Below are 19,040 nucleotides of genomic sequence, written 5' to 3'. Positions count from 1 at the left end.
AATCATTATAGTTGGGGGCCCTGTTACAGTTATAGTTTTTGCAATGGGGCCCAGAAGCTTCAAGTTACGTCTCTGGATGTGAGAAGTTAATCTTGGAAGGAGCAACCACCCCAACCCCCAGCCAAACTGTCTAAAGCTTAATGGTCCTTTTACATGGGACAAGCTGTTGGCAAATGATGCCCAGGAGTGACTATCCTTGGCACAACTTGCACAACTCCTACCCCTGGTCACCTATATATAAGGATGTACCCACCTCCAGTGTACTCTGACTAAAGGAAGTGTCATTTCTATGTGTAGCTTCTATTTATGACAATGTGTAAAGAAGTGACTTACAAGTACATTAGGGAAAAATCTACAAGGCTGGGCAGAATCCAAGAGCACTAGTATTGGTATGGAGCTTCCTACATTACTTTATTCTAAAGGCTAGTGATGTAAGATCAGTGGAATGAATGTCACTATTTCTTACTGAGAGAAGAAACACACTGTTATCATACACAAAAATATGAAAAGGCGACTGGCAGGAAAAAGAGAGCAAAAAAAACTGTCATCGGAACAGTCAGTAGCTTAAGTCAGTACCGCTGTCTGTGATTTGAATGAGGTGAATGAAATGCCCCGCCCCCTGAGACAGGCTAAACGGGCTGCTGAACACTTAAGACTTGACTAGGGGTACACAAGAGATCTCCAGTCATACACATATAACTATCATACCATACACACAGTTTCAAACATACGGTGACTGTACTAAATCGGCATGAATTAGCTTGAAATTGATTATATTTGACTAAACATTAATTATTAGGGAGGAGCGAGTATACTCGCTAAGGCACTACTCGCTCGAGTAATGTGCCTTAGCCGAGTATCTCCCTGCTCGTCCCTAAAGATTCGGGGGCCGCCGCAGCTGACAGGTGAGTTGCGGCGGGGAGCAGGGGAGAGCGGGCGGGAGAGAGGGAGAGAGAGATCTCCCCTCCGTTCCTCCCTGCTCTCCCCCGCAGCTCCCCGCCCCGCGGCGGCACCCGAATCTTTCGGGACGAGCGGGGAGATACTCGGCTAAGGCACATTACTCGAGCGAGTAGTGCCTTAGCGAGTATACTCGCTCATCCCTATTAATTATGCATGAAAATATTAAATGACTTTAAGCATGAAAATTACTGTAGAGAGCACGAGCAAATAAACTTTAACTTGCAATATGCCTTTACTTTTCTTTACTTACTCCAGCACATAAACATTTTTAAACGCTGCATTAACTGGTATGAAACTTTTCAACATGAAAAAACATTTCTTTTCAGTCATTGAATTAAGGTATTATGAAAAAACAAGAAAACAAAAAGTGTCTCTTACACAAAGAGTTCTAAGGAAGTCTTCCAATCTCAATTAGCCACCTGCCAGTGACTCCTCATTGTCCTCCATCCTTGCGGAGCAGGTAGAAAGAGAAGTATATGCAGTGTCTATGCTAAGCACAGGGGACACAACGGGTTTCCTCAGCGGTGTCTGTGGGAGCAAGCGTGCTGGAGTCTGTCTCTCTCCCATGAAGTGGAAGCTGAAGTTATTGCCCCCATAAGTGAGCACAAATGTGATTGTTCTCAGCAAGAGAAACGACGTAATCTTGTAGAATCTTCTCTAACCACGGACATGACATAGGAGATATGAGAGTTTTGATATTGAAGGGTGGTTTCAAGTCACAAAACCACAGAAGAATTTGGGAGTATAAATTGATAACAACCTTTGACACGCTGAATACTGGGTTAAATTATTCCCCAGGATTTATGCGTGAATGGGAAGTGTGAGACTTGATTGCACAGATAAGACCCCCATCAACAGTAATTCAGGGACCATAAACTTTCACTCCCTTATCAGTATTTAGCTAAAAATGTTTGTGTATCTCTTATAACAATTCGAGCCTGTTGACCTTTCCCCCCCCCTCCAACAGTAATTTAGAGACCATAAAACTTTCACTCCGCTATCAGTGCCTAGACAAAAAAAGTTTGTTTTCTGGTTTGCAGAATTCCTTTTAAGTGCGAACCAATCACATCCATATCTGTGCCTTGTCATAAGTATGTATGTTATAAGTGTGTATAAATATGCATGCCTCTTCAGATCCAATCCATTTAAGCCGGAAGAAGTACCCTGCGTTTGTACGAAAGCTCGCTATTATTACATCATGTATTTTTGTTAGCCATTAAAAGGTATCATATCTACAAGATTACGTCGTTTCTCTTGCTGAGAACAATCACATTTGTGCTCTACTGGCTAACACGGTACCAGATCTTTGTTTTCATTGAGCACAAATGGACGCAGCAATTCTGGGATATACTCCCAGACAACTCCATTGCCCCGGTGAATCAGGATCCAAACTAGGTGTCCTGCCTGGGCTGTCACTCCATTTCTCCTGAAAAAATGCTGGGTTGGAGGAGGCCTTGTAGAACCTTCTATATCCTCTGATGTTGGGAAGGTGGGCAGCCTAGTGATCTGTGGGTCCTCCTCCCAGTACAATGGCAGCCTCTGAGGAACCGGCTCCACAGCAGCCACAGGAACACTGCACAGCCTCTGTGTTCTATCAGTGGGATTCATTTTGCTGATCACCTGGCCAAAACTGCTCTGAGCCCTTGAGTCTGCAGCCGCAGTTAAATCCTCCCACTTTGGGTACCAGAAAGTCCCTTCAGTGGGGGTAGTCCCGCCCCCTACTTTGCGCCAGGCCAGGGCATTTTCTTTTTGGCGCCAAGCACCTTTGGCGGGAGTGAGCCAGAGAGGAGAGCATTATTATGAAATAGGTGCCATCGTGGGTGGCCCCATTGAAATTTAAGCGGCAGTCCATCAGACTTCTTTTAGCGCAGCAGATTAATTCCTGTGCCAAGTGACGCCAGAAAAAGGCACGGATGCAACACCCCAGAGGGATCACCTCGGACACTTCACTACTGTGCAGAACTGGGATGAAAAAGTGACATGTCATGGCGGCACTTACCAGGCTATGGTCCCTGAGGAATATCAGATAGCCAAGGCCAGAGCAGGATTGTAGGCCACCTTTGACACCCCTAGGATAGGGAATCCCAATAAATGGGTTGATGGGGGTAGTAGTAGATATCACTCATGACGCCACCGTTCGCACACACTGGTATGCTACACGGTGGAGAAGTACACTTGTGTATAGTACCTCGGGTCCCCAGGAACGGTTAGGTCCTGCTATAACTTTTACTTAAAGGATAAACTTTTACAACACAGGTATTCAACGCAATGCAGGTACAATTCTCTTTGGGTGCCAGTAGGCTAGAGCTCAGATGTCAGGGAGAATACACAGGATGAAAACAGTCCTACAGCCCATGTTATCTGGCACCACACCTGGACTGGGAGCACTCCAGAGGAGGAAGGAGGGTAGGGGGTCACTCCACAGACACTCCAGCAGACAATTATTTACAGCAAAAGACTTAACAATAACACCCTGCATGGCAGGCGCGTGGGTGTGTCCCTATAGAGTACCTCTGTGCGGTGATCCAGACTTTGGACGGCCACACAGAAAAAATCTGTAGTGTGAACTTGTACACCTGTGTGATGGGTTCCTCTATACACAACTATTGTAGGTTACTCTCACTCTATGATCTTGGGACACACTCCATTCACATCCAGACTTCACTCGCTACAGGATGTCGCTCCTCTTCCTCCATCTTCACCTACATGGAAACTGAAGGTGCTTCCATGCGGCTCTATGTTAGCACTCTCTCCCAGAAGATGTACTCCTTTCCCACTCTCAAGCTTTCCTATTTATACCTTCACTCATACCCCATGACATGACAAACTGATGCATCTACATGCAGGCAATGATTTTATTAGAGTTAACCTCTCAAGCGCTGCAACTGTGCAACACACACACTGGATATCACGGAACAAGCTTTGTACAATGCATCTACATAGCACAAAACATGTATGACATTTATGGAGGGGACCAGGATGGTGTTCTGGGCCACTACACCAACAACACTGTCCCCCCTTCTGGGCACGCCGCTGCCGGCAACACTGTCCTGGCCCCGTTCTGTATCGGTGTACAACGCACTCCATGAGGCCGTTACGCTGCTCTCCACACTTTGAGGGGATGCGGCCACTGACGGCTACTCCGCTCCCCTGCCTCCTCTCCCTTCAGCAGTGCATCTGCTGAGAGGCAGATTGGGAGCAGAGTACAGCAGCCGTATTTCGCTGCTACGGCACATGGGAGAACAGTGTGGTGCTGGGGTCATCTCAGCGCTACAGCAGTGGCAGCGAGCTGTATGTTCCCCCGGTGGATGAAGAATCTTCCCGGCCAGCCAGACTAAAATGCAGCCAATCAGGAGTTAGGGGCGTGACAGGGGGCTGTATGTTCCCTGGTCGATGAAGTATCTTCCCTGCCGGCCGGACTAAAATTCAGCCAATCGGGAGCTAGGGGACTGATAGGAGCGACCCTTCATGCAAGCCCTGTCAAACCCCTAGCTTCCAGTGGCGTCAAAGTACAACAGTACCTCCTTTGCAACCCCTATGGTTATGCCCCTGACCGGAACCAGTCATAGCCTCTCCTCTTTTCTAAGTGTTAGCACTGGAGACAAGACATATGCATTTGTAGCTTTTTTTGCTTTTAGATCTTTGGGAATTACGGTAGCAATCAAAATCTGTAAATGTTTTCATACTCACATTAAGGATCTCATGTAGATAACATAGGTTAGAAACATAAGCAGTATGCAGCAGAGTAGCCTTTGCTTGGTAGTCTGTATCGAGAGACATTTGGATGAAAACAGATTATTAAGAAACTTAAACAGAAAAAAAAACAAAATAAGTGTAAAGGCTTCACCGTGTGGGCATCAGATTGGTCCACTATCTGCACATGCTAGGACAATTAATACCCTATTATTCATTAGTTTTATTGCAATAACACATTAATAACATTAATATTGCAATAACACATTAACTCAGGCAAAATCTTAAAACAGCGAACATATATCCAAACAGGGCCATTGTAAGTAAATGTAATCCTACATGCAGTGCACTGTTGCAGCATCCCATAGGGAGACCCCAGACACCTGACATACGTGGGAAGCTGAGAGGGTAGAGTGCTGACTTGCCACGATGGCACTTACCATGCTCCTTCCCGGAGGGACACACGTAGTCAAGGCCAGAGTAGCACTGCAGTCCACCTAAGACACCCCTAGGATAGGGAATGCCCACCAAACTGGATAACAGGGGGTTAATTGTCACGCGTGACGCCACTGTCCCAACACTCACACCGGTGTACTTGAATAAAAGATAAACAATACAAGGCAGTTCAATTGTAGACTTCACAGTGCATGCAAATGAATAGACTTCAGAACTTAAGGCTGATTTAGACTCAACGATTTTCGCTCAAAAATCGCTCAAAGCAATCTCTTGAGTGATAATCGTTGTGTCTAACTGCACTGACATCGTGCAGTTTTCGTTAGGCCTTCGCTGATCTTTCAGCATGCTGAAAGATCAGCGATCAGTTATCAGGAATTCACAGCGGGATACAGCTGTTACTATTGTTTCAGCTGTATCCCGCTCCCTGAGGACAGGCTGGATATGAAGAACTGACATTGTGCAGTTTTCGTTAAGCCTTCGCTGATCTTTCAGCATTCTGAAAGATCAGCGGTCAGCTGTCAGGAATTCACAGTGGGATACAGCTGATACTGTTTCAGCTGTATTCCGCTCCCTGAAAACAGGCAGGCTATGAAGAACACAGCTGACCAGGTGTGTTCTCCATACCCTGCTCGCAGCACTCAGATGTATAACAGCCAGGCGCTTCGAGCAAAGAATAGCTGGATGCAGAAGACAAGCAGCCCACCACGCTTGTCTTCTGCATCCTCTGCTCGGAGCGCCCGGCTGTATAACAGCCAGGTGCTCCATGCGAGGAACAGCTGGATGCAGAAGACAAGCGGCCCCGCTTGTCTTCTGCATCCCCCGCTCAGAGCGCAAGTTTATTGGTCAACGTTTGAGCGATCACCTTGCGTTGTAAAAAGAACACAACGATTATCACTCAAAAATTGCTCAAAGCATTTTTTGAGCGATAATCGTGTCTAAACCAGACTTTAGTACCACCACACGACTCTTACAGGCTCAAAGATGCACATGTGTGAACAGTGATTATTATCTTGTAGTACCTCCACTCAGCCTTGGAGACGCATGGCTGTGACAAATAAAGGGTGTACCTCTATGCGGTGATCCACACTTCAAACGGCTGCTTGGGAAAAACAGAAGAGTAGATGGCCTTTGCCTTGAAGGAAAGTTATTACTCAGAAATGCTCTCTCTCTCTCTCGAGGCTCACTCTATTAACATTCAATCCCATTTGGTACGGGAGATCTCTCCTCCACTTCCATCTTTACCACATTAAGGCTGAAGGTGCCCCCATGTGGCTCTGTGCTTTAGACTCTCTCAACTCCAGAAGATGAAACAACAACTCTTCCAGCTCTCAATCACTCACATTTATAACCTCTCTCATACCACATGACATGGCATACTTGATACATTGACATACAGGCTTTGGATTTTTTAAGAGGTTAACCTCTCAAGTGCTGCAGCTGTGCAACAGACATACTGGAAATGACAAGACAGCTTTGCACAGTGCATCAACATAAGACATACATGTGTGACATTTATGGGGGGGGGGGGGGACCAGGATGAAGTACTGGGTCACTACACTGTATTAAAGGGATTAATGAGAATCTGTCAGCTCTAATGAGCCTCATAAACTAAACTTGGGCTGCTTGTCTTCTGCATGCAGCTGTTTACTGCTCGGAGCGCTGGCTGTTATGCAGCCGAACGCTCCGAGTGGGGTTTTAAGAACACAGCTGTGTTCAGGGAGCGGGATACAGCTGAAACAATAGTATCAGCTGCATCCCACTGTGAAATCCTGATAAGGCTAATCGTTGTCTTTTAGCATGCTGAAAGACAATGATCAGCGACTGCTTAACGAAAACTGCACGATGAAAGTGCAGTTAGACACAACGATTATCGCTCAAAAGGCAGCTTTTGAGCGAATTTTGAGCCATAATCGTTGTGTCTAAGTGGGCCTTTAGTCTTCTATTTTATGTACTGAGCTTGGTTCTGAAGCCATATTTATATTATGGATTTTGGTTTTGGTGCTGTGTTATGATGGGGGCGTGCCAAAAAACATTCAGCGCAGGCTGCCTTTAAACTTAAGGTCATCACTGTATTGAGATAATATGAATGATGATAATATTTGTAAATACATTATACAATATAATTAGGTGTCTGATCTGGGGTAACATATTAGTGCTTAGATGAGGTAACATATTAGTGCCTAGGTGTTTGTTCCACCATTCCTAAGCCTGTAAAGGTAAGGGCACACGGAGACGCCTAGATTTACTTTTAAGCTTTTTCCAAGCAAATCTCGATATGAATATTTTACATGGGGCTGGTCAATGTTTATGCTCAAGAGAGAACGGCTCCAATTCAGAACTTTCTATGGGGCCCATTCCTTTCTAGTTACACACATACATGTCAGAACAATTTTTTTTTATTGTTCCCAGTGAGGGGGAGGAGGATGTGGAGAGGTAAGGTACATTCTTTTCACAGTGGCCGTTGGCACTCTGTGTAACCTCATATCAATACACAATCATATCACATACTCTTCCAAAAGCCATAACTTTTTTAATTCTTCCGCCAACACATGAGCATCTGTTTATGGCAGAATGAGTTATATTATTTAGCTGTACCATTTTACATACTGTATTGAAATGCTTTTAAAACTTTTAAAATATGGTTAAATGCAAAAAAAAATAATGGCGCCATTGTTTTTTAATTTTTGTTTTTAGGACATACGTATTATGATTTACAATGATGTTTAACTTATTGCTACCATTTTGGGGTACTTACAACTACTTGATCACGTTTTAAATAGAGATGAGCGAACACCAAAATGTTCGGGTGTTCGTTATTCGGAACGAACTTCCCGTGATGCTCGAGGGTTCGTTTCGAACAACGAACCCCATTGAAGTCAATGGGCGACCAGAACATTTTTGTATTTCGCCGATGCTCGCTAAGGTTTTCATGTGTGAAAATCTGGGCAATTCAGGAAAGTGATGGGAATGACACAGTGACGGATAGGGCAGGCGAGGGGCTACATGTTGGGCTGCATCTCAAGTTCACAGGTCCCACTATTAAGCTACAATAGCGGCAAGAGTGGGCCCCCCCCCCAACAACTTTTACTTCTGAAAAGCCCTCATTAGCATGGCATACCTTTGCTAAGCACCACACTACCTCCAACAAAGCACAATCACTGCCTGCATGACACACCACTGACACTTCTCCTGGGTTACATGCTGCCCAACCGCACCCCCTCCCCCCCACAGCGCACACCAAACTGTCCCTGCGCAGCCTTCAGCTGCCCTCATGCCACACCACCTTCATGTCTATTTAGAAGTGCGTCTGCCACGACGAGGGACCGCAGGCACACACTGCACAGGGTTGGCACGGCTAGGTAGCGACCCTCTTTAATAGGGGCGGGGCGATAGCCCACAATGCTGTACAGAAGCAATGAGAAATATAATCCTGTGCCACCGCCATCAGGAGCTGCACACCTGGGCATAGCAATGGGGAACCTATGTGCCACACACTATTCATTCTGTCAAGGTGTCTGCATGCCCCAGTCAGACTGGTAATATGCACCTTAACAGTAACCGCGTTGGTGGTAATGTGTTGGTGACTGCGGACCTAGTAGCACGGTTGTATTTTGTTGGTTTTCGGAATGTGGCCAGGATTAAGTAGGCCGTGGCGGGGGGATGGTGGGGGGGCTCTCTTGTAGTGTCGGTAAAGGTGAAATTCTTGGACTGCCACCAGACGAACCAATGCAAAGGCATTTGCCAACAATGTTTTCCCTGTTGGAGGAGGAGGGGGATGTTTTTGAGGCACTACGTGTCCTCTCCACGTGTCCGTGGTTATATGCACCTTAACAGTAACCGCGTTGGTGGTAATGTGGTGGTGACTGTGGACCTAGTAGCACGGTTGTATTTTGTTGGTTTTCGGAATGTGGCCAGGATTAAGTGGGCCGTGGCGGGGGGATGGTGGGGGGGCTCTCTTGTAGTGTCGGTAAAGGTGAAATTCTTGGACTGCCACCAGACGAACCAATGCAAAGGCATTTGCCAACAATGTTTTCCCTGTTGGAGGAGGAGGGGGATGTTTTTGAGGCACTACGTGTCCTCTCCACGTGTCCGTGGTTATATGCACCTTAACAGTAACCGCGTTGGTGGTAATGTGGTGGTGACTGCGGACCTAGTAGCACGGTTGTATTTTGTTGGTTTTCGGAATGTGGCCAAGATTAAGTGGGCCGTGGCGGGGGGATGGTGGGGGGGCTCTCTTGTAGTGTCGGTAAAGGTGAAATTCTTGGACTGCCACCAGACGAACCAATGCAAAGGCATTTGCCAACAATGTTTTCCCTGTTGGAGGAGGAGGGGGATGTTTTTGAGGCACTACGTGTCCTCTCCACGTGTCCGTGGTTATATGCACCTTAACAGTAACCGCGTTGGTGGTAATGTGGTGGTGACTGCGGACCTAGTAGCACGGTTGTATTTTGTTGGTTTTCGGAATGTGGCCAGGATTAAGTGGGCCGTGGCGGGGGGATGGTGGGGGGGCTCTCTTGTAGTGTCGGTAAAGGTGAAATTCTTGGACTGCCACCAGACGAACCAATGCAAAGGCATTTGCCAACAATGTTTTCCCTGTTGGAGGAGGAGGGGGATGTTTTTGAGGCACTACGTGTCCTCTCCACGTGTCCGTTCCATGTAAGCAATAGTAGCACTCAAGACAGGCCCCAGTAACAATTCTGAAGCAGCAGTATAGCGGGAGCGCAGTCTTCGTTCCATGTAAGCAATAGTAGCACTCAAGACAGGCCCCAGTAACAATTCTGAAGCAGCAGTATAGCGGGAGCGCAGTCTTCGTTCCATGTAAGCAATAGTAGCACTCAAGACAGGCCCCAGTAACAATTCTGAAGCAGCAGTATAGCGGGAGCGCAGTCTTCGTTCCATGTAAGCAATAGTAGCACTCAAGACAGGCCCCAGTAACAATTCTGAAGCAGCAGTATAGCGGGAGCGCAGTCTTCGTTCCATGTAAGCAATAGTAGCACTCAAGACAGGCCCCAGTAACAATTCCGAAGCAGCAGTATAGCGGGAGCGCAGTCTTCGTTCCATGTAAGCAATAGTAGCACTCAAGACAGGCCCCAGTAACAATTCCGAAGCAGCAGTATAGCGGGAGCGCAGTCTTCGTTCCATGTAAGCAATAGTAGCACTCAAGACAGGCCCCAGTAACAATTCTGAAGCAGCAGTATAGCGGGAGCGCAGTCTTAGTTCCATTTCAGTAGCCTTAGTATAGCCAAGGCACAAGTGACATTTATGTAGCTAAAGTGTAGGCCAACCCCACACACCTTTCTGTACCATGAGTGCAGGCGAAGAACATAGAAATTACTATGATTACACTGTAGGTGAGGGCCCGAAAAAATTGGTGTACCAACAGTACTAATGTACCTCAGTAAAAATTGGCCATGCCCAACCAAGATGGCAGGTGAATCGCTTTGGTTAATGTGGCTTAAGTGGTAACTAGGCCTGGAGGCAGCCCAGTGTAACGAAAAATTGGTTCAAGTTAAAGTTCCAACGCTTTTAAGCTAATTGAAACTTATAAAAATTGTTCTGAAAAATTATTTGAGTGAGAATGTGGCCCTAAGAAAAATTGCCCGTTCAGCGTGATTACATGAGGTTTCAGGAGGAGGAGCAGGAGGAGGAGGAGGAGGAATATTAGACACAGATTGATGAAGCAGAAATGTCCCCGTTTTGGATGGTGAGAGAGAACGTAGCTTCCATCCGTGGGTGCAGCCTACGTATTGCTTACGTATCGCTGCTGTCCGCTGGTGGAGAACAGAAGTCTGGGGAAATCCAGCCTTTGTTCATCTTGATGAGTGTTAGCCTGTCGGCACTGTCGGTTGACAAGCGGCTACGCTTATCTGTGATGATTCCCCCAGCCGCACTAAACACCCTTTCCGACAAGACGCTAGCCGCAGGACAAGCAAGCACCTCAAGGGCGTACAGGGCTAGTTCAGGCCACGTGTCCAGCTTCGACACCCAGTAGTTGTAGGGGGCAGAGGCGTCACCAAGGATGGTCGTGCGATCCGCTACGTACTCCCTCACCATCCTTTTACAGTGCTCCCGCCGACTCAGCCGTGACTGGGGAGCGGTGACACAGTCTTGGTGGGGAGCCATAAAGCTGGCCAGGCCCTTAAAGACTGTTGCACTGCCTGGGATGTACATGCTGCTCGATCTACGCACATCCCCTGCTACCTTGCCCTCGGTACTGCGCCTTCTGCCACTAGCGCTGTCGGCTGGGAATTTGACCATCAGCTTGTCCGCAAGGGTCCTGTGGTATAGCAACACTCTCGAACCCCTTTCCTCTTCGGGAATCAAAGTGGGCAGGTTCTCCTTATACCGTGGATCGAGCAGTGTGTACACCCAGTAATCCGTCGTGGCCAGAATGCGTGCAACGCGAGGGTCACGAGAAAGGCATCCTAACATGAAGTCAGCCATGTGTGCCAGGGTACCAGTACGCAACACATGGCTGTCCTCACTAGGAAGATCACTTTCAGGATCCTCCTCCTCCTCCTCCTCCTCCTCCTCAGGCCATACACGCTGAAAGGATGACAGGCAATCAGCCGGTGTACCGTCAGCAGCGGCCCAAGCTGTCTCTTCCCCCTCCTCCTCATCCTCCTCATGCTCCTCCTCCTCCTCCTGTATGCGCTGAGAAATAGACAGGAGGGTGCCCTGACTATCCAGCGGCATACTGTCTTCCCCCGCCCCCGTTTCCGAGCGCAAAGCAGCTGCCTTTATGGTTTGCAGGGAATTTCTCAAGATGCATAGCAGAGGAATGGTGACGCTAATGATTGTAGCATCGCCGCTCACCACCTGGGTAGACTCCTCAAAATTACCAAGGACATGGCAGATGTCTGCCAACCAGGCCCACTCTTCTGAAAGGAATTGAGGAGGCTGACTCCCACTGCGCCGCCCATGTTGGAGTTGGTATTCGACTATAGCTCTACGTTGTTCATAGAGCCTGGCCAACATGTGGAGCGTAGAGTTCCACCGTGTGGGCACGTCGCACAGCAGTCGGTGCACTGGCAGCTTAAAGTGATGTTGCAGGGTGCGCAGGGTGGCAGCGTCCGTGTGGGACTTGCGGAAATGTGCGCACAGCCGGCGCGCCTTTACGAGCAGGTCTGACAAGCGTGGGTAGCTTTTCAGAAAGCGCTGAACCACCAAATTAAAGACGTGGGCCAGGCATGGCACGTGCGTGAGGCTGCCAAGCTGCAGAGCCGCCACCAGGTTACGCCCGTTGTCACACACGACCATGCCCGGTTGGAGGCTCAGCGGCGCAAGCCAGCGGTCGGTCTGCTGTGTCAGACCCTGCAGCAGTTCGTGGGCCGTGTGCCTCTTATCGCCTAAGCTGAGTAGTTTCAGCACGGCCTGCTGACGCTTGCCCACCGCTGTGCTGCCACACCGCGCGACACCGACTGCTGGCGACATGCTGCTGCTAACACATCTTGATTGCGAGACAGAGGAGGAGGAGGAGGAGGAGGAGGGTGCTTTAGTGGAGGAAGCATACACCTCCGCAGATACCACCACCGAGCTGGGGCCCGCAATTCTGGGGGTGGGTAGGACGTGAGTGGTCCCAGGCTCTGACTCTGTCCCAGCCTCCACTAAATTCACCCAATGTGCCGTCAGGGAGATGTAGTGGCCCTGCCCGCCTGTGCTTGTCCACGTGTCCGTAGTTAAGTGGACCGTGGCAGTAACCGCGTTGGTGAGGGCGCGCACAATGTTGCGGGAGACGTGGTTGTGCAGGGCTGGGACGGCACATCGGGAAAAGTAGTGGCGACTGGGAACTGAGTAGCGCGGGGCCGCCGCCTCCATGATACTTTTGAAGGACTCAGTTTCCACAACCCTATACGGCAGCATCTCAAGGCTGATGAATTTTGCTATGCGGACGGTTAACGTTTGAGCGTGCGGGTGCGTGGCGGCGTACTTGCGCTTGCGCTCGAACACTTGCGCAAGCGACGGCTGAACGGTGCGCTGAACTACACTGCTGGATGGGGCCGAGGACAGCGGAGATGAGGGTGTGGGTGCAGGCCATGAGGCGGTAGTGCCTGTGTCCTGAGAGGGGGGTTGCATCTCAGTGGCAGGTTGGGGCACAGGGGGAGAGGCAGGGGTGCAAACCGGAGGCGGTGAACGGCCTTCGTCCCACCTTGTGGGGTGCTTGGCCATCATATGTCTGCGCATGGTGGTGGTGGTGAGGCTGTTGGTGTTGGCTCCCCGGCTGAGCTTTGCGCAACAAAGGTTGCACAGCACTGTTCGTCGGTCGTCAGGCGTCTCTGTGAAAAACTGCCAGACCTTAGAGCACCTCGGCCTCTGCAGGGTGGCATGGCGCGAGGGGGCGCTTTGGGAAACACTTGGTGGATTATTCGGTCTGGCCCTGCCTCTACCCCTGGCCCTGGCCACCGCACTGCCTCTTGCAACCTGCCCTGCTGATGCCCTTGACTCCCCCTCTGAAGACCTGTCCTCCTGAGTAAGCGTTGCACACCAGGTGGGGTCAGTCACCTCATCGTCCTGCTGCTCTTCCTCCGAATCCTCTGTGCGCTGCTCCCTTGGACTTACTGCCCTTACTACTACCTCACTGCAAGACAACTGTGTCTGATCGTCATCATCCTCCTCACCCACAGAAAGTTGTTGAGACAGTTGGCGGAAGTCCCCAGCCTCTTCCCTCGGACCCCGGGAACTTTCGAATGGTTGGGCATCAGTGACGATAAACTCCTCTGGTGGGAGAGGAACCGCTGCTGCCCAATCTAAGCAGGGGCCCGAGAACAGTTCCTGGGAGTGTTCCCGCTCCTGAGCAGGTGTCATTGTAGTGGAGTGAGAAGGCTGGGAGGAAGGAGGAGCAGCAGACAGAGGATTCGGATTTGCAGCAGTGGACGGCGCAGAACTGCGTGTTGACGATAGGTTGCTCGAAGCACTTTCTGCCATCCAGGACAGGACCTGCTCACACTGCTCATTTTCTAATAACCGTCTCCCGCGTGGACCCATTAATTGGGCGATGAATGTGGGGACGCCAGAAACATGCCTCTCTCCTAATCGTGCAGCAGTCGGCTGCGACACACCGGGATCAGGAGCTCGGCCTGTGCCCACACCCTGACTTGGCCCTCCGCGTCCTCGGCCGCGTCCACGTCCTCTAGGCCTACCCCTACCCCTCAGCATGCTGTATTACCAGTGATTTGATTTCACAGGCAGGAAATAAATTGGCGCAAGACTGCAGGCCAAATATAATTTTTTCCCTTTTTGGAAAACGAAAGGCCCCACTGCCTCTAGTGAATGAATAATCTAAGTTTAATAACTGTGCTGTGTCCCTGCTAATGTGTCACAGAACGTGAGGGTAGCAGAGTTATTATAACTCTTGGAGAGCAGGTATTTTTTTCCCAATTAAGGAAAGCAAATGGCGAAGCCAGCAGTAAAGCGTAGCTGGGTGCGTCTGATTTAGCAATGTTGTTCAAGCAGCTCACACGTGTCCACCGCCCTTAGGACGGACAGAGGCTGGACAAATAGATTTGTTTTCAGTTTTTTTCCACCAAAAGGCAGCACTGCGTATATTCAATGAACATGAGAAGTTTAATAACTGTGCTGTGTCCCTGCTAATGTGTCACAGAACGTGAGGGTAGCAGAGTTATTATAACTCTTGGAGAGCAGGTATTTTTTTCCCAATTAAGGAAAGCAAATGGCGAAGCCAGCAGTAAAGCGTAGCTGGGTGCGTCTGATTTAGCAATGTTGTTCAAGCAGCTCACACGTGTCCACCGCCCTTAGGACGGACAGAGGCTGGACAAATAGATTTGTTTTCAGTTTTTTTCCACCAAAAGGCAGCACTGCGTATATTCAATGAACATGAGAAGTTCAATAACTGTGCTGTGTCCCTGCTTATGTGTCACAGAACGTGAGGGTAGCAGAGTTATTATAACTCTTGGAGAGCAGGTATTTTTTTCCCAATTAAGGAAAGCAAATGGCGAAGCCAGCAGTAAAGCGTAGCTGGGTGCGTCTGATTTAGCAATGTTGTTCAAGCAGCTCACACGTGTCCACCGCCCTTAGGACGGACAGAGGCTGGACAAATAGATTTGTTTTCAGTTTTTTTCCACCAAAAGGCAGCACTGCGTATATTCAATGAACATGAGAAGTTTAATAACTGTGCTGTGTCCCTGCTTATGTGTCACAGAACGTGAGGGTAGCAGAGTTATTATAACTCTTGGAGAGCAGGTATTTTTTTCCCAATTAAGGAAAGCAAATGGCGAAGCCAGCAGTAAAGCGTAGCTGGGTGCGTCTGATTTAGCAATGTTGTTCAAGCAGCTCACACGTGTCCACCGCCCTTAGGACGGACAGAGGCTGGACAAATAGATTTGTTTTCAGTTTTTTTCCACCAAAAGGCAGCACTGCGTATATTCAATGAACATGAGAAGTTCAATAACTGTGCTGTGTCCCTGCTTATGTGTCACAGAACGTGAGGGTAGCAGAGTTATTATAACTCTTGGAGAGCAGGTATTTTTTTCCCAATTAAGGAAAGCAAATGGCGAAGCCAGCAGTAAAGCGTAGCTGGGTGCGTCTGATTTAGCAATGTTGTTCAAGCAGCTCACACGTGTCCACCGCCCTTAGGACGGACAGAGGCTGGACAAATAGATTTGTTTTCAGTTTTTTTCCACCAAAAGGCAGCACTGCGTATATTCAATGAACATGAGAAGTTTAATAACTGTGCTGTGTCCCTGCTTATGTGTCACAGAACGTGAGGGTAGCAGAGTTATTATAACTCTTGGAGAGCAGGTATTTTTTTCCCAATTAAGGAAAGCAAATGGCGAAGCCAGCAGTAAAGCGTAGCTGGGTGCGTCTGATTTAGCAATGTTGTTCAAGCAGCTCACACGTGTCCACCGCCCTTAGGACGGACAGAGGCTGGACAAATAGATTTGTTTTCAGTTTTTTTCCACCAAAAGGCAGCACTGCGTATATTCAATGAACATGAGAAGTTTAATAACTGTGCTGTGTCCCTGCTTATGTGTCACAGAACGTGAGGGTAGCAGAGTTATTATAACTCTTGGAGAGCAGGTATTTTTTTCCCAATTAAGGGCTCATGTCCACGGGCAAAATAGGATTTAAGATCCGCAGCGGATCTCCCGCATGCGGATCCGCATCCCATAGGGATGCATTGACCACCCGCGGGTACATAAATACCCGCGGATCGTCAATAAAAGGGATTTAAAAAAAAATGGAGCATGGAAAAATCCGGACCATGCTCCATTTTCGTGCGGGTCTCCCGCGGGGACGGCTCCCGCGGGCTTCTATTGAAGCCTATGGAAGCCGTCCGGATCCGCGGGAGACCTAAAATAGGAATTTAAAGTATTTACCATCCGGCGCGGGCGGGGAAGGTCAGCTGTTCCTCACGGCCGCATCTTCCTTGCTTCGGCTCGGCGGATGTGCCCGGCGCATGCGCGCGGCACGTCGGCGACGTGCCGGCGACGTGCCGCCGGCGTCAGGAATTCATCCGCCGGCCGAAAATGAAGATCCGGCCGTGAGGAACAGCTGATCTTCTCCGCCCGCGCCGGATGGTAAATACTTTTAAATTCTTATTTTCGGCGCTCATGTCCGCGGGGCAGGAGGGACCCGCTGCAGATTCTACATGTAGAATCTGCAGCGGATCTGATTTTCCCCGTGGACATGAGGCCTAAGGAAAGCAAATGGCGAAGCCAGCAGTAAAGCGTAGCTGGGTGCGTCTGATTTAGCAATGTTGTTCAAGCAGCTCACACGTGTCCACCGCCCTTAGGACGGACAGAGGCTGGACAAATAGATTTGTTTTCAGTTTTTTTCCACCAAAAGGCAGCACTGCGTATATTCAATGAACATGAGAAGTTTAATAACTGTGCTGTGTCCCTGCTTATGTGTCACAGAACGTGAGGGTAGCAGAGTTATTATAACTCTTGGAGAGCAGGTATTTTTTTCCCAATTAAGGAAAGCAAATGGCGAAGCCAGCAGTAAAGCGTAGCTGGGTGCGTCTGATTTAGCAATGTTGTTCAAGCAGCTCACACGTGTCCACCGCCCTTAGGACGGACAGAGGCTGGACAAATAGATTTGTTTTCAGTTTTTTTCCACCAAAAGGCAGCACTGCGTATATTCTATGAATAATAACTGTGTTGTGGCCCTGCCTATACAATTCTTTCCCTGCAGTATCAATGGAGGGTGCAATGGTCTGCAGAGGCGATTTTGAGAAGCAAAAAAAAATGCAGCACAGCTAACAGCAGCCTGGACAGTACTGCACACGGATAAATATGGCCCTAGAAAGGACCGTTGAGGTTCTTGAAGGCTACACTCACTCCTAACACTCTCCCTGCCTATGCAGCACTTCTGTCCCTAATGCCAGGTGCAACGGTCTGCAGAGGCGATTTTGAGGAAAAAAAATTTGCCACTGCTAACAGCAGCCAACACACAGCTATCAGTGGCCCTAATAAGGACCTTTGGAGGGTCTTGAAGCCTACACTAACTACCAATTCTTTCCCTACAGCAGCTCCGGTACAAACAGCACTGTCCCTCATCTAACTCACACCGCATCTGAGGCGAACCGCGGGAGGGGCCGACTTTTATGTTCGGGTGACACCTGATCTCCCCAGCCACTCACAGCAGGGGGGTGGTATAGGGCTTGAACGTCACAGGGGGAAGTTGTAATGCCTTCCCTGTCTTTCAATTGGCCAGAAAAGCGCGCTAACGTCTCAGGGAAGGAAGTGAAAGTAACCAGAACACCGCATGGTGTTCGTTACGAATAACGAACATCCCGAACACCCTAATATTCGCACGAATATCAAGCTCGGACGAACGCGTTCGCTCATCTCTAGTTTTAAACAATTTTATTTTTTTGGAGACGGGATCACTCCCCCACACAATTCTAGTGTCGTGTCATTTTCTTTACTAGTGTTCACTATGCAAAACAAATAAGGCAATATTTTTTAGATTTTAGATTTTTATGGTCGTGGCGATACCAATGATGCTTTTTTTTTATCAGAAAGAGGTTTTCTCGAAACTTTATTTTTTTACATTTTACTAAATTTAATTTTACGTATTTTTCTGTTACTTCCACTAAAACTCAATTGATCACTCGTATACTGTTTGCCTTGACTACTGCAACTTGCTGCTCATTAGCCTTCCGGGCTCCAGACTCTTTCCTCTCCAATCCATACTAAACGAGGCAGCTAAACTCATCTTCCTATCCAACCGCTTCTCAAACGCCTCTGCACTATGCCAATCGCTGCACTGGCTGCCCATACACTACAGAACTTCAAACTTATCACCCTCACCCACAAAGGTCCCCATGGCGCCGCACCACCATTTAGCACTTCCCTCCTGTCCATACATCACCCATCCCGCATGGTCCACTCTGCCAACACAGTCAGATTAGATGTTCCCTTATATGAACCTCACATGCTCGCCTCCAGGACTTCTCTAGAGCAGCACTGATCCTCTGGAATGCTCTACCCCAAAACATTCAGACAAGTCTGGACACACGGAACTTCAGACGCACCTTAAAGACGCACCTCTTCAAAGACACATACCAAACCTCCTGATCGAGTCCCCACCCCTTCAATCTGCCCCCTTGCCCCTATGGCTTTACACTTTTGCTTATCATTTATCCTTTCTGCCTTACACCTCCTGCACTACCCCCACCCTGTTTGTATCCTAAAAACTGTATATCACATGTTAACGTCGCATAGCCATGTTCCCCCTTGCTCCACTGCCTGCCCCTGTGCCTTCTGTATCACCACCAACCCCTTTGTTTCTAAATAATTGAAAACCACATGTAGGTTTTGTAATTTCTGTAATTTTCGTATTGTTTGTGTTCCCCATGTGCCTCGAAAGCGCTGTGGAATAAGTTGGCGCTATACAAATAAAGATTATTATCATTATGTGTCAAGTAGTTTCACAATTGCAATCTACAGGCCCGTATCGAAAAAGGT

General features: G+C 48.6%; 1 protein-coding gene across 2 annotated transcripts in view; it reads right to left on the bottom strand.

Annotated features, from left to right (window-relative positions):
- Window positions 1–19,040, bottom strand: part of LOC136579755 (N-acetyllactosaminide alpha-1,3-galactosyltransferase-like) — a 37,250-nt gene that overhangs the window by 5,877 nt on the left and 12,333 nt on the right. The window contains exon 2 of one of the 2 annotated variants that reach the window (XM_066579816.1): window positions 4,651–4,724. The exons of the other annotated variant lie outside the window; for it this stretch is intronic. Within the exon in view, the coding sequence (XP_066435913.1) occupies window positions 4,651–4,724 (74 nt within the window). The remainder of the gene's footprint in view (window positions 1–4,650; window positions 4,725–19,040) is intronic. 2 annotated transcript variants of the gene reach the window in all.

Source organism: Eleutherodactylus coqui, chromosome 10 (genome assembly GCF_035609145.1).
Source record: "Eleutherodactylus coqui strain aEleCoq1 chromosome 10, aEleCoq1.hap1, whole genome shotgun sequence".
NCBI lineage: Eukaryota > Metazoa > Chordata > Amphibia > Anura > Eleutherodactylidae > Eleutherodactylus > Eleutherodactylus coqui.
This window is presented reverse-complemented; position numbering and strand designations above follow the sequence as displayed.